We start from the raw sequence: 25,180 nt of genomic DNA on the forward strand, positions 1-25,180 counted from the left end.
TTCTATGAATCTGAAACAGTAGAAGCAAATTCATCTGATTAATAGCTCCACAATGAAGCAAATGCTGCTTAAGATGCTGTCTGTAACTCACCTGTCCGTCTCCTGCAACTAGCTCTGTGCAAAGATACTGCTGTTAAATGGACTTCTTTTACATATACAGTGCTTTTGGGAGTGATCTGGAACAGGTCAGAGCAAAAATAATTTAATTTACAGAGGAACTGCAGGGTTGGGTTCCTCCTGTTCCACAATACTGTTGTGAGGTTCATAAGGACACGGGTGGCCGACAGGAAATTCAAGATGGCATCTCACAGCATCTCTTTCTTCTTCTCTATTTTCCTAGACACAAGGAATAAATTTTTTAGAATGAGGGTGGTAAAATACTGGAACAGGTTGCCTGGAGAGGTGGTAGATGCCCAGAAACATTCAAGGCCAGGCTGGACAGGGCTCTGAACAAGCTCATCTAGTTGAAGATGTCCCTGCTCATTGCAGGGGGGTTGGACTAGATGACCTTTGAAGGTCCCTTCCAACCCAAGTTGTTCTATGATTCCTGACAAACTGATAGATGCTTACTCAGCTCCCAGAGTCAGGGCCTCAGCCTTTGAGCACACTGTGTGTTTCAGACAAAAGCAATCCATTTACACTAGACTCACTCTAGACTATTTAATTTTATCTTAACCCAGTGCGAGGTTTCATTGTTTTCCTCCTGTTGTCTGCCTGCATTTCTGGAAAGGTTAAAAGTTATTTTTTGCAAGGCAAAGATAGCCTTGTCCTGAGGCATAAGTGGAAGCCATTAATAACTGCACCCACACTTGGGTAAACTATTCGTGACCCACTAAATTATCCTCCAGACTTCACAGTGAGACTTGGACATCAGCAATTATGCTTTACACAAATACATATACAGGGTTAACGTGTTCATAATGGGGAAAAATTGTAGCAGACCAGTTTGAGGTGAGAATGGGTTTGGTTGCTCTCTCATCACTGATGGAGGAAGGCAACATAACATGAAGAATAATTGCATTGTTTTCTATTGACCCCTTCATCTGTTTCTTAACATGGTTACAAATTTTAATAGATATTTCAGTTAAACTCATAGCCTCTTACTATCTTAATCTCAGGAATTTATGGGTGCATGATCTTCTAAAAAATAACAGTTTTAAGCTGGTTATCTGATACAATCTGGATCTGGTATGTTGAGAAACAACTGTGATCTCTTTTCCATTTCCAAATTGCTTTGCACTCTTCTGCCACCTTGAGGGCATAGACCCATACTCCGAAAACCACGAGGTGTTTTGAAGACTGGTGCCTTACTTGTGTGGTGGAAATAGCCTGTCAAAGCCAACAGGCAAGGCCAAAGATTTCTTCTGTTTTTATTAGCTGCTCTTTCACATCTAGATCAAGGCCAGTATTTTTCATTGGCTATTGTATCACCTCTTTACCAGCTACTTGTCTGTTCCTGCTCTCAAGTCGATAGTATGTTAGAGTTTCTGCCTTCAGTTTTGAAAACAGCATTTTGATTTCCTCTTTCCTAGTATTTAGATTCTTATGCTCCAGCACTACAGAAAGGAGGACATCTCAAAGAGATTAAATTATTGCATATTCCATGAAAACAGGCGGATGGACAGTGGAGAGAGAGCCCTGTCATTTTTCCCTGATGCATGAAATTACAAGAGAGCTGCTGAAGGACATAGGCTTACGCAGTGGCCACTGCATATGGATTTGTCCTGGTTTTAGGCTTTAAAAAAATGACATATTGTTAGATAAGCCTCCCAGTAAAAGTGTTTTTAAAGCATGTGCAAAAACATCACATCAAAGACATAGATCCATATGTCTGTCATTAGAGCAATTATTAAAGTGTACCATGCACAGGGGATTCAAAGCTAGAAGCAAACAATAATATCTGTCCTGCAGATTCCAGCTCACCAGGCTTTTACACAAAATTTCTGGAAACGGCACAACTTCTCAGCTTTCTACTAGTTCTGAAATGGGAAATTTTCATGAAACCTGAGGTGCATAGTAGCCCATGTTGATATTTTGTGTATATATGTTTATATTTCAACATCATAAAATTACGTAAACCCATTAGAGCTCACAGCAGCCCAACAACCTATATACACAAATAGATACGACAGAACACTCTGTAATATTCTGCTTAAATTAAACTACTTCCATGTAATTTCATCTTTAAATAATGACCCATGGAAAGATTTTAGTCTGTTGAATGTTTTAGAAGCCTGAGGCTAACAGAGAATTTGTTTTCCAAAGTTTCATAGAGTGGTTTGGAAGGGACCTTTAAGGCCACATAGTTCCAAACCCCCTGCCATGGGTGGAGGAAAGGGGAGAAGCCGTCCCTGGGTGGGCTCGAACCACCAACCTTTCGGTTAACAGCCGAACGCGCTAACCGGTTGCGCCACAGAGACTGCCTTGCAAAAATCCTCTGTAATAAAAAAATAATTGCCCTTCCTAAAATAAAATTACTTTCCTAAGAACACTGATTCCAACAAGCAGAGATACTCTGCATTAAATTCTACTAACTCTTACACTCTTTCAAGATGGAAAAAAAAAATTACGATACAGTATTTCATTGTAGTAGATTATTTCATAGAGGAACTAAGTAATTCAGTGTTTAAATGCAAAAACTACTCAAGAGCACCATGCAAATTCCAGTGAGAAATTACAATGGAAGTAAGTAAGATTGTTCTTATTGGAGAAACTATATTGGCTGGTGGGTTCTCCCTAGAAAAAAAAGAGCCCTCCAAAGGCTTGATCTCAAAATCAAAATCAACAGACAGGGATATTCTCCTCCCTGACATCAGTCAAGTATACTCAGTTCCATCAAATTTCAAACTCATTTAAAAAAACTTGGGAAAATAGCATAACTCTAAAGATTCAGAGTTATGTTAAGTTCAGCAAGAAATTACCTTATAGAGATAAATATCTTTATAAAAACTGACTTCTTCTATTTCTAATGTAGCTTGGTTTTCACTCTTGAAAGAATATTACAGAATCAAGTGTACAAATATAAGTTGCTTGGAAAAATCAGAGCTGACAAGTCATTTAGTAATTTCAAAAAATTGTATTTTGGCACTGGTGTCCATGATAGTCAATTATAATTTTTCATTCACAAATAAACCTTCTCACACTTCGACTTTTCCATTTTAACTTTTGTCCAATAAACTAGTCAGACCCTTCCATTTTTTATTTGCTTTTAAATTAAAAATTCCATAGCTCATTCATAGCTGGTTCCACAGTGAAATACGTGTAGCTTTTATAACCACTCAATTTCACTGCCTGAAACATTGCAGGATAAGCAGTGTCAGCTGAGGACACGAAGGGAAGGCGGCTGAATGAGGACAGCTTAAAAGCCACTCTGAGGAGATGAGGTGGTCTCAGTGCCCAGCCAAAAGACACTGTGCAGCCTCCAGCAGCATTAAACAACCTAGTCAAGAATTTGCCCATCAGCACAGATACATTTAATATTTCACTTTCTATTTTGGATAGGTTATGAAGCACTGAATTGCCCAAAAATAGTGGAAATCATACATGAGTGAAAACAGGTCGGTTACATTTGGGGTCTGAAGCTCAGTGGAACATTCTTCCAGCTTCTCACAATCAGGAGGAGATGCCACTTCATTCATCATTAATATTTACATTGTCCTTAATTTTTCTTTAGCCAAATGTCCTTTGTGACACTGAAGTTTGTCCTCTATCCAGGCTCAAGGATCAAAGGATTCATTTCCCATCCCAGTATTTTCCTACCCACTGAGATATTTTCCTGTCCCCATATTCCAGCATTATTGTAGGCAATAACAGCAACTTCACTTCTCACTTTCTTTTCTAACAGAAAAGCTTCACCTTCTTTTCCAGCTCTTCACCTACCTTCAACTCTCAAAATGTCACTCCTTTCTTATACTGCTTTTATTCTTGTGAACATTGTTTTGTCAGGAAATTCAGCTTGCCTCTTCATGATGTTCTTTTGATAATTTTCTAGGTTTTTGACTGTTTTACTTGATGTGTTCTGCCCTATATAGATTGCTGACCCCATTACAGATTTCAGGCTTTGAAAAAATGAACCGATTCTTTAAGAATAAAGGGAATAAAGAGAACTGCTTTAGAGAGATGCTTTACCTTCAACCAGTTTTCATATCAAGTGCAGGGTCCTATAACTTGCAAACCTTTTTAGCAGTATCAACAGGCACAAGCCACGAACGAAGCTGTAAGAGTAGGTGTTGTGCAAGCACAGAGCAAAAAGATTCCTCCTAGAACAGAAAGAATGAAGCCTGTCCAGGAAGTGCTAGAGGACAAGAGGCCATGTCGACAGACTTCTAAAGAGCTTTAGTAACCCTTCTAAGACCTTATAAATTACATTAAAGAAACTACATCTTTAGGCCTAAAGTATTTCAAGGTGATATCATGGGAAAGAGAACAAAAGAAGCAGGTACTGAAGCACAAAACAAGACCAGATTGGTCCAGTCTGGAGAAACTATAAAAATTAGGCTAAAGGCTGTATCTCATTGGCCTAGAGACAGGATGAAAAGTCAGTTTTATTTTCCTGTTAGATTTGTAGTAATGCAGCTTTATGTTAGCTATTAGATATTAATCTCTAGGAGGGATGTGCCCTCAGGCATCGCTCCTCTGGGATGAATCCCATGCTTATTCAGATGTTTGCACTTCAGGATGCACTGAATTTTTAATCTTCTACAGCTCATCATTTGAATCTTGGGCAAGACTTATCCTTAACAGTTGGACCGCCTACTAGTATTTTTTAATGTTTCTTTAGTTAATGTTCCTTAACATTTTAAAATGTAGAAACAATAAGTACAAAGATGTTTTCCCCTCCATTAAATTTATAAAAACTATTCTGCTATTCTGCCTCTGTATTTCTATCATGCAATTTTTTATTACACTGTTTTAGTTCATTTGCTATATTTCCTAAAATGTACCTTCTGTAAAGTTCTTCCCAGAACTTCCTTGCCTTTCAGCTTCATGTCAGTGTAATCAATAAATGAAAATCAGCTCTCATTCTCACAGGTACCTGGTCTTTTTATCAGAGGACACCTACCTAACATCTGTGACAGAGGTGACCATTGAGGCAGGGTATGTTGCACACAAAGCACAAGCTGCCTGAGACTTTGATGCAGAACTTTCTGAACTCAAGGTTCAGTACTTTTTGATGGAACAGTATAAGGCAGACTACTAATATACTGCAGAGAACATTAATGATGATTAGTGTTAATGATTTTTACTAGAGATTGCACTGATGGAAGTGGAAATTATGTTCTCCCTCTCTCTGTTTTAAAAATAACATGGTATTTAAAGGGTGGCATCTGTCTTGCTGGCAGTCAGAAGAGAAGGTTCCTAATGCTCCAAAAACATGACACAGCTCAGACAGTGGCTATATAGGCTTCCAAAGGCTGCCCCGTAAAGAATTCTGAATTTTAAAGAGACACATCTGGGAGGATAATGGGGAACCAGGAAGAGAAACAATGAGAAAATAAGGTGTTGATGAAAAAAAGAATAATTCAATTTGACAAGGAACTAAGAGTGACCAGCACTTTCTCTCAAGAAGGAGTCAAGAAAACAGAAGGCGAAAATAGAAAAAAAAAAGATAGTACCTGCATACCAAGAAACTAATCTAAATTGAAAATTCTGAACCCATTACATCGATGAATACGAACCTTTGAGGATAAGAATCTACACAGCCAAAAGAAAAAGAGCTTTGCATTAATGAGCCATGCAGAGTCCCAGTCCTGACGCGAGGCTGCAGTGATGACCACACCTCACGATGCAGAAAAGTGCAGCCCTTTGACTGTCCTTAATGGAAGAGGATGGATGACAAACATTTGCAATCTGCCTATTTCCCTTCCTGGTCCCCATCCCTCCAATCCACCTCTATGTCAGATCCACAGAAATCTGAACTGAAAACACAATTAAGTCTCATGCTATAGTACCATGGATGTATTTCTCTCTTCGTGATAAAGCTAAATATAGCTTTTGTACATGTGATTTCAAAACTGCTTCATGTAATATCAGCTTGATTTTAGCACAGAGTATTGAGGAACCATTTTTATAACTGCTATAAAATCATAAATCTGTAAAAGCAGTAATCTGTGATAGCATTTCCAAGATATTACAGGTCTGGTGGCATATCAGCTTCAGTAATTGACTGGGACACTACTCAGGGCGCACTGTTTGATTGAACAAGTCCACTGAGAAATAAACCTTTTACTCTCTGTACTCCCTCTTCATTAACATAATCAAATATTTGCAATAGATGGCTACCATACCTGCACACACCACACAGAAACCTGATGCTTACAGAAAGATGAGGCTGAAAACTCAGCAACTAAAATGTTCAATGTTGTGATTTGGAAGTACATAAAAGGTGCTGAAGTAAAAGATGCAGTACTGAAAATACTACTCTCCCCAGGAGTCTGTTGGAGATACAGCTTTATTTCTGGAATTACAACATGAGCAGAGTAATCTGACAGTGTTGCAGAAATTAAGATGTGATATGGTTTTGGATATGACAAATCCTATCAATTAATTATTCAACATTTAACCTGTAAGATAATGTAGGGCATCTTCTAGTTAGTATATAACAAGCAGTATGTTCCTTGGATGATACATGAAACTTACAGATTAGAGGTAAATCATAATTTTTTTTCCAGCTCTGGTGCCTACATTTCTTGCTACATACACTTGTGCAGAATTAATTCCACACCTATAAGCATATAAAAACTCTAAAGGGAAAGCATCACATGGGAATGCCCTAATATTCTTCTGACAGTGTTCAAGTATCAGCTCTCTGTAATGTATAGTCACTTCATCCATTTTTACACTTACAGTCCTTGGGCTTGCCTTGAGCCTTTGATTGAGGACACCAGATCAAACTCCAGAAGCCACGTGTGGCTATAATGCTGAAAACAGGAAAATCAAGAGAAAGAGATCTACTGGGAACTGAGCTTATCAGCAAACTTGTATGTACCTACCAGGTGTGACCCATGGCACGGAGTTCTTCCATTCACACTGAGCTTGTCGAGCTAAGTCAGGCAGCAGTAAAGGAAGAATTATCTCACCTAAATTATACCTGTGCAAGTGACATCTATCCAACTTATCTAAATTCAGCAGTCACCATTCCCAGCAATAAGTCATCCACCTTATTCTCACTTATGAGTACATTGTTAGTGCCTTACTTCCACCACTTCTACAGATGGAGGTAGGTGATTATTTTAAAATAGATGTGTTCATTATAAGTAGGTGGAGTTAGGCAAGATGAACCTCATCTTTCCTGATTGCTTTGTTATACTGACACACAGGGGAAAAGCACAACCAAAAATCACAGTACTACTTTTAGCTTCTATCAATAATCACCATACAAAACACTGCAGTCTCTTATGGAAATAACGAATTCAGTTAAGCCAAGGATACATCTGTAGAAAATAGAAATGTGAAAACCCTTCTATGGCTTTTCACTCTTAATATTCACAGCCATTATCTCATGCATGCAGCAGTGTGAAATCTCCACCTCTCAAAGAAACTCCTGTTCGCTGGGTCTTTTCTCTGTGGTTGTTCCAGGTGTTCCCCTCCCACTGATGGCCTTTGGTGCTTCCAGCACAGCAAGCAGAAAGCCAACGTGAAGCTTTAGCATTTGCAAACCAAAAGTTGAGGTTTGACTGATCGGAAAAGCTAGCAGACTGGTTTGCTTCCAGCACACTAAGCTTATCGGCAGATAGGAAAATAAAGTAGGTATACAATTTAGAAAGCTGCTTCTAGCTAATAATAGTTCACACCTGGAGTCAGTTTCATCAGGTACATAGCAATCCTTAATTAGCCTTTTATATCAGTTTTTTTTTATATATATAATGGTTTAGGTGTGAACTACTTAGGTATAGGTAATGATGCCAAATTCAAATAGCTTGTGAAAAACCTTTAAGAAGCAAGACTGCACGTGTGCAAACCACTTCCCAGCTCATGGCACTTCAGCCAAAAGCTTCTGACTGACATGAAGGAGATCTCTCTGTCAGACACCTCAGCAATGTCTCCAAAGGAGCAACCAAGTAAAAGTAGATGTCTTGCTCACATCCACATATATATTTAATATACACAGGCAGGTTGTCTTAATTAAGGTATTCATCCTGCACCAGTATCAGTATGCATTTGTGCGGTCCTGAAATAACAGAGATGTAATCCACACATGGAGTTTTCTGGCATTGCTGAAGGCCAGTGTTAGCACTTCAGGGCAAAGAAGGACTGCCCAGGGTCTTCCAGCAGCAAGAGGCAGACGTGCAGCAGCCCTCCCCAGGCTGTGGGACACAGTTGCTGCTTCTGAAGGTTGTGATTTTCTGAGGTATCTATAAACAAAAGTATGGTTGTTTTGATAACTTTTTAATTTCTGCCGTTCCTTCATAGGATGCAGCTGATTTCAATGAGGATCAGTTAAATTCTCCAGAGATACTATCTCACAGTAGAGAGCCGAATTATTTTTTTAATTATGAGAGAAAAATTTAAATATCCTTGCTCAAGCATTGCAGCCATCCTGAGAAGCTGAGTCAGCACTCTGGGAGCTCCAGTTCAACTCCACGCTTTCTGCATCTGCTCTGCTTATAGTCACAGTGTTCATTAGGGCAAGTTTTGAGGAACTACAGTCACTGTCATAAATGCACCTTGCAGACTTGCAAGCGAGCCAGCAAAATTACTAAAAACACAGTTATACTGCAGAATGAGGCAGGATGAAGTAAATGTGGCTGGATGAAAAGCCTTACTTTTTCATGAATAAATGTTGCAAAAGCAAATGAAGAAGAGTATTCATGGTCCTCAATGACTGCAGGAAAGACACATTTCATAAGACTGTTAAGAATCATTAACGGCCAATAGCGCGGAAAGCTACAAAAATATTCCAGCGAATACTTTCAGTTAGATGAGCTGTATAAACACGTTTAAAAGTTGCTTCTTAAAGTGTAAAATGCTTGCAGCTGTCACTTGAACATATGTGAAACAAGGACAAAGAAAGCTAAGCGCTAACAGGAATATTTTAACAAATAGTAAAGTTTGCTTTTTGAGTGATGTATCACCAAAACCAGTACATGAATGGGAACTTTTCATTTATGGAGTAAAAGCATTTGTGCTATGATCAGGTTTGGGGGGTTTTGTTTGTTTTTGTTAGTTTGTTTGCTTGTTTGGAGGTGGGTGGGTGGGAATCTTTTAGGAAAAATAACGCTGTAACTATAAATCCGTATATTTGAGAGCTTACCTGGTACCTTTTTTCCCTCCCTCCCTGAGAGAATAAACCTGAGCACTTTAAAATAGTGTTTTTAGTATTTAAAAACATTGCTGTTAAACTGAATGAATTAACAGACTGAACTGAATATAAAAGAATATAGATTATATGTTGGCAGATAGTAAAGATATTGATTGGGTGGAAATGGGATATACATTGATTATATAGTAACAGTGCACATCGGAGGAACACTTAGAACTCAAAATTTGTATGTACATTACATGGGCATAATACTTCAAATTCTTCTGCTTTTTTTCAGACAATATTTGAAAATAAAACTTTGCTTCCAGTGTGTAGAATTTCCAGTTCAGTTTAAAATATTTCACTTTTTTTTCCCCCGCAATTGTGTTTTTTTCACGTGTTTAAAGGAATAATCAACTTCAAGGATTTGCAGAACTTCCAGAACAGTGTTGTTTGGATGGCAGGGAAATGGAAGGATGGTGAAATGAAAAACCACACTTTTCTGTTCAAAAACCCAAATGATTCATTTTTATTGTTGACCCGCTCGGTTAGAAAAACCTTTTTCCATTCATGTTTCTTTGGCCAATCCTAATGAAGAGTCCTGCAGGATCTGAGGGAGAGTACGTATTTCAACATCTGTGAAGCATAGTACTTCATCACGAACCCGAGGGCTGACAGCTGCTCGCTGTTCATTTCCCATATTTATGCGAATGCACACCGAACACTTTTCCCAAGTTTTATGTTTCCATATGGTTGTTGGTGCTCGCTCGATGCTGCCGGTGACCGCCCGCGCCGGGCAGCGTGTGCCCCGCTCCGCTGGGGCCGGGGCCCGGGGGCAGGAGCGCTGCCCAGAGCCTTTCCGCGGGTGGGATTTACGTAACTGCCTGTGGATTTCCGTTTCGTAACATTTCAGCATTTCAATTGCTACATGCACCTTATTTTTTTTTTTTTTCATTTTTTTCTTCTGTAAACCCAGGTGAATTTGTGAACGTGGTTCAGCTTGTACAGTGTGCTATCCGCGTTCACAGGGAGTGAAGTCTCCCAGCCCGGGTTGGCTATCTCCATGTCACTTGGGGAGTGACAAGTGTCTAAAAATCGCATTACTTGGAGAAAAGCCAGTGCTGCCCGGCGCCAGCTGTCACGTCCCGGCTCAGGTACACCCCTCGCCCAGGCGCTCCTCCACGGAGCTCAGTCACAACGACCCCCCGGCGCGCTGCAACACACCGAGGCCCGGCACGGCCCCCGCCGAGCCGCCGCCCCCTCAGCAGCGGGCCTCGGACCAAGCCCGGGGGATACACCGACTCCCCCGCCCTCCGCAGGGCCCCGCCGCGCCGAGCCGTCCGCCGCGGGGCGGGGAGGCGAGCGCTGGGGCCGCCCGCTGGCGGCCGAGGGGAAACGGCGGCGCTGGGAGGAGGGCGGCGGCTCCGCCCTCGGCGGCGGGGTGTCGGGCTTCGCTCCGCCGCGGCGCTGGGGACGGTGACAGCCGCCAGCGGCGGGGTCTGCGTTCGCCGCCAGCGGGGACCCAGTGCTGCCCCGCTGCGCCCGCCCGCTCCATCGCACGCTGTTGTCATGGAGGAGCCAAGATGGCGGCCCTGGCCTACACCCTGGGCAAGCGGGAGATCAACTACTACTTCAGCGTGAGGAGCGCCAAGGCGCTGGCGCTGGGCGCTGTCCTGGTCCTCACCGCCTGCCACGCCGCCTCCCGCCGCTACCGAGGTGAGGGGGCGGCCGCGGGCGCTCCGCGGGGGGCCGCGGCTGGCGTGCAGCGGGAGGCGGAGCCCCGGCGGGACCGCGGCCGGGCAGGGCGAGCGGCGGTGCCCCTGCCCGGAGCAGCCGTGGCGGGGACGAGAGGGCCGACACGCGTACCCCTCTCCTGGCGGACTGGGGCGGAGAGGGCCCCGCGGTGTGGCAGGTTCCCGGCTGCTGCGGGAGGCGAGCCTGGGGACAACGGCGGCGGGACCCGGGCCCGGGGTCGCCGCAGACTTCCCGGCAGCCGGGCTGGGCCCCGGGCTCGGGCGTGCGGGGCTTGGGGTGTGCGGCGCTGCGGTGTTGTTGCCGTGAGCACAGCCCCGCTCTTGGGGCCTTGCCCGCGGCGTGTGGAGCAGCTGTGCGGCTGCAGGTGAAGTTGCAGGGGTGGAGGGTGACTTCCCTGTCACTTGTTCCCCTACAGCGTGATTAAACGACTTTTACCTGACAATTAGTGATTAATAGCTTAGTTGGCGTAAGATTCGGTATATGTTATATTACTGTTTGAACTATTGCCTTCAACACAACAAAGTCCAGCCTCCTTGGTGGATGAAGCAAGATAAAGAGTTTGGTTTCACATGTTTTTAGAGGTTTGAGGACAGGCCAGTAGCCAAGGCCTGGAAGCTGCTGCTGGTGACCGTGACCGCGGTGCACAGGGGTGCACGGCAGGTACGGGTGTGCTGGGATCTCTGCTGATTCCTCTTCTTTTGGGTTGTTTGGACCCCAAAGTTCTGAATTTTGGCGTGATCCGTAGATACTAACAGAACTGCTAATGGAAATATTTTCTTGTTTCTGATGAATGCTAAAAAATGTAGTATGTTTTTGTGGGTAAATCAAAAAGTTGATCCAAAGAGAGGTCACTGCAGCTCTGTTTATTGTAGGACAACTGGTGTCGTATTCTAATACTTGCTGCTAGTGTCCACAGAAGACAAAGCTTGAGGCTGTTTATTGTAGATATGGGAAAGGAGGTAGGGAGCCTTCCCTAGATTCACCCTCTGTCTGCCATGCCAGTAAGTCTGATAAACTGAATAGTAGTAAGTTGGAAGACACAGAAGCATTAACTGAATTCTAGAGGTGCTCAGGCATGCAGTAATTGAACTTTCCCATTGAACTATGTTCCTTAAGGCCCAAATCAGTCGCAGAACTATTATAGATGGATGGAGGGTGACAAATGTGATGTTTTTTTGAAGAGGGATTTTGAGACTGACATATCAAGCAGGTTACAAGGAAACTGGACTGTGCATAAAACCAGTATGTGATGGGAAAATTAATGAGGGGGTTGAGTCACGAATTGCAAAGCGGTAGAGAATTTGCAGGCCTTTATGTAAGTTGATATCGACTGTATGGATTTTCACCAAGCTTTGAACAAGTTCCTTTGCCTAAGGCTTTTGATTTCTTTTATCTATTACAGGTAAGAGAGAGGCTTTTCAATAACTGATTAAAAGGCAGGGCATAAAGTGAGAGTGAGTACAGGGTTACAAGCTTGGGCTCCTTTGAACAAACAACATTAAAAGACACAAATAGCTTAGGAAAGGAGAGTGGAGCGCTTATAGCAATACAAAAGTTTTCAAGATAGATAAAAGAGTTGCTTGACAGATCATTCTGCAGCCCTTCAGTGATCTCAATCATTTGAAATTCAGCAAATGGTAGGATATTTTTGGCAATTAATGAAAAACAAAACAGCAGATTTCTCTGTGATATTGCATAATGAAAGTTAACCAGCACCTTCCTTATTGTCAGTGGTGCTGGTCACCCTCTCCTAGTAATGGTAAAATAAAGCTTGGAAAACATGTACAAAAGAGCAACACAAATGGCAGATGAAAATTAAACAGCTTCTGTGCAAGAAGTAATGAAATAGATTAAAATTCTGTAGCCTGGACAGAAAATTAGTAACCTGGTAATGGTCCCAACTATTATGAATGATTTGGGATGGTAAAATAATTGTGATTGTATCATAACACAAAAACTATCAACTGAAAAATGAAATTAGCAGACAGTACTTTTAAAATGATGAGAATGAATCAAGTTTTTTTCCACATATGGCATTTTGAAATATGTTACCAAGTTTTTATACCAAAAATACCCTGAAAAGGGTCATCCTGATTCGCAGAGGGTGGATGAGCTGGGGCTGCAAACATGCTGAACTCCTTATACCCTCCAGCTCAAAGTTGGCAGGCTATGAAAGCTGGGCCTTGCCAGGGAAGGGTTTGCTCTGTTTCTTGAGCTTTTATACTTTGACCATCTGTCATTAGCTGCTGTCAGGAAGAGGAGAGTGAGCAAGACCAGCTCTTTCATATGAACATACCTTCTGCCACAGTGGGGCAAAGAAATCTGACAGTGGACTAACCACCCATGTGTCTGTCCATCTTAGATCTCTAGGAATATGGAGGAAGTAAGAGAGAGCTGCATATGAACAAAAACTAGTTAAATATGTTTTGTGGGAGGTGTGGTTTGTTTTTTTTTTCCTCTGCATTTCCTCCCTCTGCCCCACCTTGGATATTTGATATCTGAAGAAACTGATAAGTTTCCATTATTTGAAAGAGCAACTGCCTGAATAATGGAGGAAATTAGATTGCAATTAGGCATGTCTAAATCTATGAATGACATGCCTAATTGCAATCTAATTTCCTCCATTATACAGTGATGATGATACAAGCAAGATCCTGGTGTATAGGTGTCCTGTAGGGTGTTTAAAGGCTGACAAAGACAGTAGTTGGCTTTGAAGAAAAATTCTGTGTTACGTTAAAATACTTCGCTATTTTATGTCCTCTATTATTTACAAAATCAAACTTCTACCACAGAAACACATTGACAGTGTTGAGACTTCTAGCCTGTTATCCTGCATTTTTTTTGCATTGGACAATTCATCCAGAAGGAAAAAGCCACGAATTATGTATATAACCAGTCAGAGAATGCTGCATGTGAAGAAGGTTTGTCAGTGAATCCTTCTTTCTGTGGGACGAAGACATTCTAAAAATGATAAAGGCTGCTTCTTTCCTACCTTTTCCTTTTTCTTACTATCCCTAGGTAGGAGTGAAAGTATTAATAAGTAGGTATTCTGTGTTTGCAGTGTATCTGTACTTGTAAGATTTAAAGTGAGGGACAATTGGATGCTTTAAGTTTTTGGTAGTTAGCATAGTTTATGTTGCTCAGTTTAGAAACCCATGTTGTGCAGATTGCCATCTGATTTTCTTCTCCTGTTGCAATATTGAAATGTTGACAAGGCACCAATTAAGAATATGCATATGTTTTACAAAGAAGTTGGTTTTGTCTTGGCTTCCTTTGGGAGTTTTTGGGTGACTGAGACTTTTGTTAGAACTCCGTGTGTTTTGTATGATTGTCTTTACACGTAAAGGTTTCAGCTAATTTTGGCCTCAGCCATGCAAATGTGTATTATAAATAGGAGCAACGCACTGCACTTCCCAGTAAAACTTGCCTGTATAAAGGTTATGTGTATGAAAAATTGCTGGTCTGGGGTTGTGGAGGTCAAATTCATGTTCAGGGAGACTGTGAAGTTAGTGCTGTGTATTTTTCAGTTATTATTATATTTCAAAGGTACAGTCCTAAACCTTGTTGGAAATAAGTTTTAATTTAAAATTGTGCATTCTTAAAATCAGCACTAATAGATACTGCTTAAAGCTATATTTTTATTTTGAATAATAGAGAACAATCGGTTTTTGATTTCTCTGAAATAGAGAGTATGCCTTTTAGAGAAAGGATCGTGAAACATGATCTGTTCTGGCACTGAACAGAGACTTTGAGATTTCACAATTTCAATGGTGAAAAGCGTGATTTTGAGTCATGGTAAATTAGAATAATGAGCATAATAAAATTCAGATAAATTATACTCTTTGTATAACTATACGTTAGTATATCTAAGTGCAACATTTGATGAAAATAAAAGGTAATATGTTGGAAAGATAATTTAAGCAAAGCACAAAGGAAGAGCTCAAAAAGAATGGTGTATGTGTTTTATGTATAGAATGACAAATTTTTTTTCTCAGGTTTGAGGGTTTCTTTTTTCCTGTTTTTGTCTTTTAATATCTCATTGTTGGTTAAGAAGACGGTGTGGTGTATTGAAATGAGAGCGTTTATTTGACTGTTGTGTATTTCAACTCCTAAGTCAGACGTGAGCATTTCTGGAGGTGCTGTCTTGTCTGTAACCTCCAGTTTACTCTCTTGGCTGCTGTTTCAGTCTTTCTAATATTGCCCAGGGAAACAGGGAGGTATTCGGTATTGGGAGTTGGGAAAGAAGGTGTAACTTCCTGGCCTAAAATATTCTTTCTATGTTTCAAATGTATACAGGGTGTGATGTATGGAATGTTATTTCAGTAAACTGTAGGATGGAGGATTGTTTTATTTGTGGGTAATTATGATAAAGGTGCCATGGAATGCAGAGCTACCAAGCTTGGGTCATGAACTCAAGATACGGAACATGCTCTCCTGTGAAGACTTAATAAACCAAGATTTTTCAGTCTTGAAAACTTGATTGAGGAAGAAGTGATAGGGGTCTACAAATCATGATAGACATGAGCATGAACTGTCTCTTTTTATGCAAGAACTAGGGCATGCCAAGTAGATCTAGTAGAAACCATGTTTAAAATAAAGACAGGTGATTCTTCAGCCAGCAGCTGTGCATATGGAAAGCTCTTGTGGACAGATGATGTGGATGCTAAAAAATTGAGAGAAGAATGCATGCATTTGTTGGAAAAAATCTGTTGAAGGTTCTACAAAATATATATAGTGACTCCAGCTCAGGGAGTCACTGGACTGAACATAGTTGGAAGAATATTAGACAAGAACATAATGTTTACTTGCCCTCTTCTTTATTCATCCCTGGGCATTGGCTTATGGCCCATGTTGGAGGCAGAATACCAGGCTAGACTGACCATTGGTCTGACCGTGTATAACTGTCCTTATTTTCTTATGCATCTTCCTCAGCAAGTTAGTGGATTTCAGAGGCAATGTAATTAGTAATGGATTTTCTTCTGCACAGTTCAATCTTACTTTGCTCTGATATATCTAACTTTTATCATCTCCAAAGTGGAGGATGTTGTAGCAGTAGGTGTAATAATTGTAAGTCAGCTATTCTCATAATCCAATCACAAGCAACATGAGTTTGATTTTTTTTAATCATTATTTCTGACAGTTTTGTTTTTATGCAACTTACTAGAAATGATAGTTTACGTAAGTGTACATGTTTGAGAATGAAGGAAATTATGTTGCTTGAAAGCCAGAGGTAGAAAAAGGATTATATTTGAAACCATTAAGAAAAACTGAAACTATGTTCATTTTCAATTTATGATTTTTACCGGAAAGATGTCAGTCCAGCAAATTTGAACTGTGCCAACATATTTTAAAAACAGGTAAAGATTCAGCTTTTCTGAGCTACTTTTGCTGAAGTTTTGGCAGCAGGATCTGCAGCTATCCTATAAGTAGCAGCAGTTGGAAGAGGAGAGGAAGGGCATCAATAAACTGTGTCTTTAATCTGTTCAGAAATGGCAGTGTACTGAATAATGAAACAGGCACTGACTGTAAAAAGATATAATATTACTGACCTGGAGTGACCTGTACCAGTTGAAAGATAGGAGAGTGACAGAGAGAACCTTTCTGGAAACCTGTTGCGTTCAACCTACATCTGTGGTTTCAGCGTACTTTCATGAGAGCTCCTTTAAATGTTCGGAAGCCTGTGGCCCTCTGCATCTGGCCACTTGCCGCGTCCCATTGCTGCTGTGCAGTAATTAATCAGTTTGACATGGATAGTGCATGTGCTTTGCAATTAGGAAGGAAGCGTTGGTTTGATTTGTGGTATCTCAAGGATTTGCTCAAGACGTTACTTGTCACTTTGAGAACTATCCTGGGGTGATTAATAGGCTCTTATTGATGATAAAAATAGGAGTTTAACATCATATGTATAACTTTTATTCAAATTTTAAACACATTTTTCTTCTGTACGTTGAACTCTGCCTGACCAAGAGCTCCCGAACTGAGAGACAGAGAGTAAAGAATAACAGTTACAGTAAAGCCAGTTTATCATGTGTGTTAGGAGTATGTCATGTGTGGGCTTCTCACAGAGAACCAGACCAAACCCAGAATCATGAATCTGAGATATTTATCCAGATCTTTTTCAAGACTGTTATAATTCTTCATGCTACTCCAGCTTTTTTAGGAGTCACCATGCAATAGCAGTTGAAGTTCCAGGAGAGAAAATAAGTCTGACTGTTACGTTGTGTTTTGAAATGAGGGATTGAGGAGCCTTATATCATGGTAAATAACGCTACTTGATTGTGTTACCACTGCTGGGTTTGGCTAGACAAATGAGCCAAGGAGTAGGAGTTGGAATACGGTCAGTTCTACATTGCCTTTTTCTGATTTTCACAAAAACAAGTAGGAGAAGTTTCAGGAAGGAAGGTAAGGGTAAAAGGTGTCTTCAGCTGCCGCTTCTTTCCTCCAAGCTAGTTTTATATTCTTCGAGAAGCAGCATACCTGAGATGTGCTGTCTGTGCTCATGTATCTGAGGTATTCTTCTTGTATCCTAACTAGGAGAGAGCTGGAGTTTTGGGTGTCAGCTATACTTTAAAGATGTGCTTTGCTTTCTGGTTCTTGTAACATTTTCCCAGCTTCATAGATGAGAACTTTACCTGTTTTCTCTGTGTGGATTGTGAAGGAGCCAGCGGCTGAGTATCAGCTCACAAACTAGAGTAGCAACATCATTGCCAATGTTAATGCAAGAGTTATCTGGAAAGAACTCTGGTCATACAGGATTATAAAGATCCTAGTTCCATATTTGTTTGAAATACAGATATATTTCTGTCACCCATGTAATTATTAATGTTTTCTGAAGCTTATTACCCATAGGTTTTAAATGTTTATAGAAAAATAATTTCAATATAGATAGTATTGTAATTCTTCCCGCTATTGGGAAATCATAGAAATAAGTAATTTTTCTAATTACCCTGTGTCCAACTTAAAAAAAAAAAAACAAAAAACCCACAACAATGACAAAAAAGTTGATTCAGTACATATGAGAATCAGTTAGCTTTCACTGTGGTCTTAGGACCTTAATTTAGCATATTTTTTTTCTTATCAGAATGTTACACAGAAAGCCTTTCTTTATCCAGTATACCTTTTTTTTCCAAATTTTTTTTGTGATTAGACTGTGGTCATGTGGAAGCCTTTGCTTAAGCACAAGGGAAGTGATACCATGGCTCTGTTTTTTTTAAGAGCTTTACTATAGTGCTCATGTTGGAGGGCTATGAGGCCGGATCTTCATAGATGTCAGTGGTGCCTTATAATTCCCATTCACACTGACATCAAACCTCATACTACTTGCATCTCTTTCCATTTACCTCGTCTGATTTCCAGTTCTAGATAAAGCTTCAGATTCTCTTGTAATAATTGAAGCAGAAAGTCTGTTTGATTTAATGTGTGGCTTCCAGCAGGCGTGAAAATAAGTAGTAGATGGGAGACGCCCTGTTCTTTAGGATTAGCGCAAGGACCGGTGGAATAGAAGAGCAGTTCTCATTGAGTTTAACAAGGCGTAGGTTTCACAGGAGGTATTAAGTATGGGCTTGTTTCTGTACAAGCTAGTACAAGTACTTGCCATTTCATTCACACCATTTTGCTGTTTGTCAGTGCTCTGAAATGCCAAGTATGACAAAAATGTTGGAGGGCAACTCCTCTTGCAGTGGACAGTGTTCAGCTGTGTTCAGTTGTAAGGCAGCAGTATCTGACATGGAGTTTGCTGAAAGATAAACCTCACTGATTTCATAACTGAGGTATTTTATTTATATGAACTTAGCCTGTAAAGTGAATACTCTTAATTAGTGTGCAACTTCTTGGCTGGAATAAGGTAGCTGCAGTTCAGAATGATCAGCAAATTCCCATGTAAATATTGGTTGGTTTTGTTTGTTTGTGTGGTTTGTTTGGGGTTTTTTTGCATATTAACCCAGCACATCATTTCACCTTCTCTAAGGTGCCTGCTGTGTCTTAAGCAAAGAGATGTAACAGACTTTGTAGCAAATCTCCTGTTGAGATTCATGTTCTATACAAGATGTTGTGTATGGTGATTCTGTGTAGAAAATTATTATGTTGAACTGTTGTGTAATAATTTAATTTAGTATTAGTGTATTCTGGATAGTAGATAGCACAGTGGATTGGCATCTTTTGATGGAAATGCCATTCTATGTCACAGTGTCTTTCTGACAGCAGAAATGGGGTCGCAAACATTTTGTGCATAGAAGAGCTATTTACACACAAGTATGATATAAGAAGTCAGAAGGCAATTTGCAGAAACTTGAGCAAGATGTTTTTACAATAAGTTAAATTTGTTTACTGCAGTTGATTGCATCAATTCCTGTGTTTCAAATATTGTTGTTTTTTTTTTTTTTTCTTTTTTTAATGGGTGTGGGGCTATGTTTTAAATACCGTGTGTCTGAATTCTAATCTTAATATAACATTTTAAAGGTGGTGACACATGTGAGTATCTTCTGTCCAGTGGAAGATTTCTTGGAGAAAAAGTATGGCAGCCCCACAGTTGTATGATGCATAAGTATAAAAATAGGTAAGGAAACTCATGTCTTCTGTTCATCTGCCAGAAAGAAGAGTAATTGTTTGACTGCAGCTGTAGTAATTACCATGTCATCTGTTTTTCAGTTTTTAGCTGATTCTCTAGGCTTTCAAAAATGATCAACATCTATCAGAAGGAAAACTTTTCCTTGTATATTATATGTGTGTCAACAGTGTTTGCCATAGTTGCATTTATATATGAAAATACAAATGGTGGTGGTAGTAGTACTGATACGTATTATGGAGAGCCACAAGATAGTGCAAAAGACTGCATAGCTCCATATGGCACTCTCAGATTGCTGAAAGGGAAAATGCTGACCTTATGTGTAGAACTGCAAGTAAAAACATAAATAAATACAAATTACCAATCACGTTTTTTCACCTACTAGTAAGAGAACTTCATTTTTTAGCATTACACTGTATATTACCACTGTGTTTGTAGCACCATGGAATAGGAAAGCCTACTTAGTTGTTTTCATAATCACATTAACAGGAGTGTTCATTCTCATTTTTATGCAAATTGCACTAAACTTTTTATTAGTTCAGCATGATTAAAAAAGATTTACCATTCCTTAGACTTGGATGTAATGCTTAGAATTATGTTGCTCCATAGATTTTGTAAAGACTTTTTCCTAAAATACAAATTGCCTGTAACATGAATGTTGCTGTTTTGTCTTACAGTGAAGCAAAAAATTGCCTCGTAGACAAACATATTGTGTTTATAGGAGATTCTAGAATTCGGCAGCTGTTCTATTCATTTATAAAACTCATAAATCCACAAGTCAAAGAAGAAGGAAATAAGGTGAGATAGTTTATTTTGGTGATGTTTTCGTTTCTTTGTTCCTCATTTACCTCATAACTCTTATGTGGACTCCAAAAAAGCAAGAAGTTACACCGTTTGCTGACATAACCATTGGGAAGAAGAACCACAGAAAGGAGAAGAACAAGATTAGACCAAGATAGTTTTCTGGGTGCTAATGAGATTATTGGGAACCTGAGAAGTGAGCTAGGAAGCTTGAGAGAAAGCTTGCGGCAGTCTGGGAATAAATTAATGAAGCTCACTTGTCCCATAGCAATTTATGCTTCATATTTGGCTTCTTGATGAGAAAATGATTGCTCCTTTGTGTGTTTTTAAATAGTAGTAATTCATTACTTATAATTTGTCATTTTAAATGTCAGTTAAATTGCTGATCTAATCTGTTCATAAAAATCCTTGGGGCAATTACAGATTTCCAGGTCTATCTTAAGCCTGAAACTAAAAATAGCTTCTGGTCTTACCTTCCTTTTGATTCTTGCTGAAGAGCTGTTTGAATTTTATAAGGTGAAGAATGTAAGCTGCAGCTTGCTGGGTGGAAGCAGTAAGAAAGGATTTAGCTGTGTCATTTGTTGAACGGAATATTAGTTTCTTTTGCTATATCATGCTTCTTAGGCATATCCCTTTATGGATATGTGTACATTAGTGAGGGCAAAGATGTTTCACTTTCAACTGTAGATCAGATTTGTCAATTAGTTAGTACTTCTGTTGTTTAGAAGTGCAAGCTAGCAGTTTTTTCAGCAGGCAGCATGCACTCACTTTCACTTGTCAAAACAAGATATTTGATTGATCGAATAACTCTGGCTTTCTTAGTCTTTTGGTTGGGTCACAGTTGTTGGCCAAAAGTGATGGTGAGATGACAGAGTGCTATCATTGATGTTTGTTTCAAGAGGTATCTTTTGTCAGGTATTTATGAAACCAAGATCTCACTTTGTGGAAGAGAAATGCACTTGTTTTTTTTGTACCAGGATTGAAACTAATATTGAATTTAGTCATATTTTAAAGGAGGATTGGGTATGCCGTGTCTGACTTCTTCCTCTCTGATTTCTTTCAGTCTCACTTAGCAAACATAATAATATATTCCAGAATTTATTTCTACCTGAGATTATTTTCTTTTATTCTTTAATTAAAACTGTTCAGGTGTTTTGTGCAAAGAAGATGGACAAGTGAAAAGGAACGGTAGAGGAAAGGAAGTATGAGAAAAGAAAAACAAAAAAAGTCTAAGTTTTTCTCATTTGGGGAGGCTAATTTTAGGCAAAAAAAAATATACTTTCGTTAGAGAGTGAGATTTTCAGGCTTTCTTGGATAGATTTCTTCCAGGAAGGATAACCCTTTATGCAAGTAATTTGTTTTAGCAAGTGAGTAACATAAACATTTTGCATGAGTATACTGACAAGTTTATACAAGAAAAATCCTTTCTACTGAAGATAAACCTTTGGGTGAGAGCAAATTAACATATGAATGCAATTTTTTTTTCCTTCTGAAAGTTTGTCTTACTTTGATTTTGTTGTTTTGGGTTTTTTGACAGCATGGAAATATCCCTTTTGAAGATAAATCTTCTTCAATTAAAGTGGTAAGTTTTTATCTAGCGTTGAACTGTGAGCCGCGGTAATGCGTATTATTATTTCATACAATGTAATTTAAATTGCAGCAAGAGCTGGATTTTTTCTTTTTGTCAGGTCTTATAATGTGGCCTTCCCAAAAATTGTTTTTGCCAGGAAGTTTAGTCTTCCACTGCTGTAAGAATGTGTATCTGGGGCTAACTTACACAGAGTGGTAATTGTCATAATTGCCGTCAAGTGCTCTATGCTATCCCAGCAAGGGTTCGTTCCACCGTTTTTGCATGGAGAAATAACCACAATGTTGATTATAATGTGTATATTGTAAAAAAGAAAACAAACAAAGTACTTGAGGGTAGGTTTTATGAAGGACTCAGTTCTCCTCTGCCCTGGCAATGACAATGGTGTCCTCAGTAGCTTTCGATGCTTCCCATGACAGCTGTCAGCAGCACTGGGGTTCTGCTAGTCATGTATTTGTTTATTCCCTGGAGACAACTCATTCTCTGTTCATGAAAACCAAAGCAGTAGTGTACTTGCTGAGTTGTCTGCAAGTGAGTTTTCAGTACTTGTTTTGTGTACATGGTTAAGATTTGGGGCACAGAATCACATTTTAAGGTATGAGCCCGTGGCAGTTTAAGCGCATGCTCTGCCACTCCCTTGCTCTCCACACTGTGTCTCTGCTGTAACTAGTGCTGGTACAACTGTGGGGTGGGCTCGTTTAGGAGTCGATTCAGCCAAAATCTTACCTTATAGGGTTTTTGGTCAAGTCTGATGTGGCTTGTCATATAGGTATGTGAATGATGGAAGAGAGAGGGCAGAATGCAAGGCATGGCAGAGGAGACAAAGCAATGTGATTTGTGTTGGTGTAGTCTGAGACAGAACTACATCTTCAAAACTCCTTAAGCTTTGGTAGATGTCTAACCACCAAGATTTGAGATGGCAGGTTTGGGCTTTTAGGAGACGTCTGAGTAGTTCAGAAAATCGTCTGCTGCTTCCTTGCTTTGCTGTTGACATTACTGGCATGGTAGCTGAATTTTCACTTTCAGAGTGGCAGTAACCTCAATAATCTAAATGTGGAAAATACTTGACCAGCAAAAGAGAAGATCACTGGGAACAAGTGGAGAGTTTAATTTTGCCCTTTCTAGTCATCATATTGACCCTTCCATCCTTCAGCCGCTGTAGGGTGGCTGCTTGGTTGCTCACAGATTCCTGCCAAAGGCTGAGTTGACAGTACAAGTGAACTACCAAAATCTTTAGGTATGTGCCAGGTGGAAGGTAGAGATTTTTTTTTCTCTGCTGGTAGTGTTTCTGCATTCTGCATTATAAAGTTTCCTCACAATAATTTCTGCATATGTAGTCCCTACCATTGCGCTCTCCTGTATTTTTAGCCTTTCAGTAGTTCTGCACTTGAGGAGTAACTAGATGCTAGATGATCCCAGCTTTATCTGGGAGACATAATAGCACTAGCCAAGGTATAGACCAGGGGTGTCAAACTCATTTTCACTGGGGGGCCACATCAGCTTCGCGGTTGCCTTCAAAAGGCTGAATGTAATTTTAGGACTGTATAAATAGATTACATTAGTCTGTCCTTCTAGATGAAGGTTGGACACTACTCGTAACATCTGAAAAAAGGTCACTAGATGATACATTTAATGTCCATAGCACTATTAGATTTAAACAGCTAATAATTTATAAAGTGGTCATGTAAAATGTTAGGATTTATTTCTGTTTGAAAATTGTTATTTCAAGCTGTCAGTCGTATTATGGAAAGTCCTGGAAGAAAAAAACAAACAAACCCACAAAAAACTGTTTGTAAAAACTTTGGGAAATTGAGCAAAAAGCAAGCTGTAATAAATAAGTTATAGATGTCAGCTTGGTTTTAGCCCTGATTGCATTGAAGGCTCAAGGACATCCCCTTTGGCAGAAGCTAAACAGTTACCTTCTTGGTGAAATCCCAATTTCTGAACTACAAATGAGAATTTTCCCTTTTTTCATGGGGGCAAAGGGTTTTTTTGTTTGGTTGGGTGGAGATTTTATTGGTGGTATGTTTTTGTTGTTTTGTTTTGGTTTTTGTTGTTGTTTTGTTAGTGGGGTTTTTTGTTGTTGTTAGTTTTGTTTTCTTTTCTTTCTGTCTGTTTTCCATGGTAGACTGAGATGTCAGACTTTTTATGCTAACTATAAAGGAAATCTCACTTTGGGCCAAGTGTTATTCCTTTGCAGTTGAATTGATGGCAATTAGTGGGGTTTTTTAAATCTGTTGTTATTAATCTGTTGCTTGTCTTTAAGCTTACAGAGTACATCTGGATTTATTTTACAGGATTTCCTGTGGTATCCTGAAGTTAATGGTTCTATGAGGCAACGTATCAAATCTTGGACTGAGGTTTGTCTTTAAAAACTGTTTATTTTAGGAAAATATAGCAACTGACTGAGGAGTACTGGCTTTCTTTTTTTTTCATAGACACAACTATAATTTCTAGTCATCCAGACTGCAACATATCACATATGTTCAGTCAGTTATGTACCATAAATCTGAAATTTGATATCAAAATAGTGAAAGTGGGATGTTTACTGATGTGTATGCTTCTGGGCATCTCCTGGTCTCACAAGGTTGGCTTCACTTGGGTTAAAAGAAAACTCAAACCAAACCAGGAGAACCCTATTTCCTAGGAGCAGGTTGATTAATCCTATTAAGAGCTGAAAGGATTTTACTCTGATTTAACTTTTCCTCTGTGTCTGCAATGACTCCACTTTTATGTGAACAAATATTTTTGTATACTACGCATCCTTTCCAACTTGAGATATTAGGTGATTCTGTGATGTTGTATTTATGTCAATTTGAGTCTTCCAACCTGAAGGACAAATGCAATGTGGAAAGTCAGGAATGCCTTGATTTTTTTTCCAATATTTCCTTCAAATTACATACTAATTATTTTATGTTTCAGTCGGGTTATTCAGCATAAAATTGTGTATGTAATTCTGATAAAGAGTAGTATATTTACAGATTGGCAACTAAACTTTTCTTCTTTCTTTGTTGTCTTTTAAAAAGCCTGGGGTTATTTAGCAATGGCCCCCAGTGATCCTTTTGCTACCCTATTTGTCATTCATGCACAACACCTTCCATTAAGATAGCTGAAGTTAAAATTCATATTTCTTTTTCTGTTATTACTACCAAAAATTGAGAGCTGCTAAACCCTTGATGTGCCAAGGCAAAACTCACACTGAGCTGATCAGCACTGTTTGTTTCCTTGTATT

The 25,180-nt window shown here is 39.6% G+C and overlaps 1 protein-coding gene and 1 non-coding gene across 4 annotated transcripts in view; one reads left to right on the top strand and one right to left on the bottom strand.

The window, feature by feature from the left end:
- Positions 1-2,346: 2,346 nt before the first annotated feature.
- On the bottom strand, positions 2,347-2,420 carry TRNAN-GUU (transfer RNA asparagine (anticodon GUU)). The gene has a single exon. It is a non-coding gene; the product is annotated as a tRNA-Asn (tRNA).
- An 8,164-nt stretch (positions 2,421-10,584) lies between these two features.
- The window catches only part of CASD1 (CAS1 domain containing 1), a 34,838-nt gene continuing 20,242 nt past the window's right edge, over positions 10,585-25,180 (top strand). The window contains exons 1-5 of one of the 3 annotated variants that reach the window (XM_065051099.1): positions 10,585-10,957; positions 19,454-19,550; positions 20,237-20,357; positions 21,898-21,942; positions 24,246-24,308. In XM_065051099.1, coding sequence (XP_064907171.1) covers positions 10,825-10,957; positions 19,454-19,550; positions 20,237-20,357; positions 21,898-21,942; positions 24,246-24,308 — 459 coding nt within the window. In that variant the 5' untranslated portion in view covers positions 10,585-10,824. Of the gene's footprint in view, positions 10,958-11,341; positions 11,361-18,714; positions 18,766-19,453; positions 19,551-20,236; positions 20,358-21,897; positions 21,943-24,245; positions 24,309-25,180 lie in introns of those variants that run through there. The other 2 variants (XM_021290933.2, XM_065051100.1) reach the window with 2 other exon arrangements.

The sequence above is a fragment of the Columba livia genome, chromosome 2 (genome assembly GCF_036013475.1).
Source record: "Columba livia isolate bColLiv1 breed racing homer chromosome 2, bColLiv1.pat.W.v2, whole genome shotgun sequence".
NCBI lineage: Eukaryota > Metazoa > Chordata > Aves > Columbiformes > Columbidae > Columba > Columba livia.